Source organism: Danio aesculapii, chromosome 3, assembly GCF_903798145.1.
Source record: "Danio aesculapii chromosome 3, fDanAes4.1, whole genome shotgun sequence".
In the NCBI taxonomy this organism is placed as follows: Eukaryota; Metazoa; Chordata; class Actinopteri; order Cypriniformes; family Danionidae; genus Danio; species Danio aesculapii.
In genome coordinates, this window is record NC_079437.1 from 60,958,806 (window position 1) to 60,961,305 (window position 2,500).

Below are 2,500 nucleotides of genomic sequence, written 5' to 3' on the forward strand. Positions count from 1 at the left end.
AGATCAGCAGTTTCTGAAATACTCAGAGCAGCCCATCTGGCACCAACAACCATGCCACGTTCAAAGTCTCTTAAATCCCCTTTCTTCCCCATTCTGATGCTCAGTTTGAACTGCAGCAGATCGTCTTGACCATGGCCTAAATGCTGTCAGTTGCTGCCATGTGATTGGCTGCTTATAAATTAGCGTTAACGAGCAGTTGGACAGGTGTACCTAATAAAGTGGCCGGTGAGTGTATAATATGACTAAAACACTTCAGATATCTTTGTTAATCTAAGCTTTTCATGATATATTCGCCCTATAGTGCATCTTTGGTTTCTAGAGTTGTAAAGGAAGTCCTGCTTAATTTTCAGACACTTCAGATAGCATAAGATTTTCTTGACACATTTGGTCTACAACAGTGTTTCCCAACCCTGTCCCTGGAAGCACACCAACAGTACGCATTTTGGATGTCTCCCTTATTTGACCCACTCATTTCAGGTTTTGGAGTCTTTTCTAATGTTCTGATGAGTTGATTCAGGTGTGTTTGATTAGGAAGAGATTGATAATGTGTAATCTTGGTGTGCTTTCAGGAACAGGGTTGGGAAGCAGTGCTCTACTGTACACTAAGCCTCCTTTGGTTTTGTTGAGTTATTAATGGAGTCACATTTAATCTTCCCTTTTCATTTGGAGTGAATTGTCTCTTTAATGTAATAAATATATATTAAATATAAATCTAAAACACTTGTTATTCTAAGCTTTCATCACACATTTCCTCTGCGGTGCACTAAACCTTCTTGAAACCTCCTCTGAGTTGTTAAGGATGCCGTGTTTAATCTTCACTCTTGGTTTGGTCCTTCACAGAAAGTTCTGGGAGACCTTCATCTCTATCTGCCATGAGAACCACAGCCTCCACGGCATCACCTTTGAGCAGATTAAGGTCCAGCTGGAGGCCCTGGAGCTGAAAGAAGACGTATGTGCTCAACCCGCTGGCCCCAGAGTTCATCCCTCGGGCCCTGCGCTCGCAGCATCCGCCGCAACAGGGCCCTGGAAAACACCAGCACTCCCCACCCAAAGGTACTGCATCAGGCTCACTGCATCCCACGTAGAGTTGAAGCCAGAATGATTCGCCCCTCCTGTGAATATATTCAAGTACTTCCCGAATGATATTGAACAGATTTGTTTTATTTCGGCTAGAATGAAAGCAGTTTTTGATTGATTTAAAACCCATTTTTAAGGTCAATATTGTTAGCCCCCTTAAGCAATATTAGTTTGGATAATTCAGGAAGGCTAATAATTCTGACTTCATCTGTACCTTGAGGTAACCATCATGACAAAGGAAGTAGATGGTGTTTTCCACCAAGGCAACTCAGGAAATACAGTTGTTTAAACTGGCAGTGGGCTGGTTATAGAGACAGGCATCATACGGTAATGAAAACCTTAGTCGTCACAGCCTCTTCTTTTCTATCCTTGGCCTATCACATGCTCTCAAATAATCTCATCGCCCGTTTCACTGAGTGGTACGGCACGGTTCGTACACATCAAACTTATTGGAATTTCACAAGAAAAACAATGGTGTGCTTGGTTTTAGCTTAACTTTATTCTTTCATGTCTTACCTTTGTTTTTCTTGTGAAATTCCCAATAAGTTTGATGTCACATGACTCTCTTCCTATTGAAAAAAACAAAAGTTGGATCCAAAATGGCCACCATGGTCACCACCCATCTTGAAAAGTTTGCCCTCTCACATATACTAACGTGCCACAAAACAGGACGTTAATATCACCAACCATTCCCATTTAAGGTGTATCCATATAAACGGCCCACCCCTGTATATTAGCGGTAGATAATACATTATTTACATGATAAACACATGTTTCCTGCATTCATTTCAGCCTGATGCATAACAGAAATATAGTATACATCTTGATGCTGACGTGTGTCAGATGCGGTTTGACATAACGTGCTGTGATGTGGAGTCACGGCATGCTGACATTAATAAAGGCTCCGGTTGTGTGAGCAGCAGAGCGCATCCGTCTAAACGCCAGCCTTAAAAGGAATAATATGCCAATCAATCCTCTGCCCTGAGGAGACGGAGGTAAACATGCCAGAATAGATGAGCGCGGACACTTCCTCTTTCCTCTTTCTTTCTTTTTTTTCCTCTCTCCAGCTCGGATTAGTGTCTGTTTCTCCTCAAGCCCTGCACTTCATTGGCTCCATCACTCGGGTTAGTAGTTAGTTAGAGAGCGACTGACTGCCTAATTTAGTGTCCTGTTGGTGAATTTCACAACAAAAAGAAACGTATTCAGCCCAAACTTGCTAGAAGAATGTGAAGCCGCTTTTTTATGACAATTAACAATTTGTTAATTTAAGTAAATGGATCCAGGTCAGAAATTACTTTTTGGTGTCTTTTTTATTTATTTATTTATGTTTTTTTATAATTATTTTTTATTAATAAAATCCAAGGTAAATTAATACTTGCAAAGATTTGACAAGCCTTTTTCTTTTTTGTTCCATTTTTCCCCC

At 40.8% G+C, this 2,500-nt stretch overlaps 1 protein-coding gene across 1 annotated transcript in view; it reads left to right on the top strand.

Annotated features, from left to right (window-relative positions):
* helz (helicase with zinc finger) overlaps window positions 1-2,500 on the top strand; it is a 75,303-nt gene that overhangs the window by 60,538 nt on the left and 12,265 nt on the right. Inside the window, exons 22-23 of the mRNA XM_056452834.1 lie at window positions 841-1,081; window positions 2,145-2,201. Coding sequence (XP_056308809.1) covers window positions 841-1,081; window positions 2,145-2,201 — 298 coding nt within the window. The remainder of the gene's footprint in view (window positions 1-840; window positions 1,082-2,144; window positions 2,202-2,500) is intronic.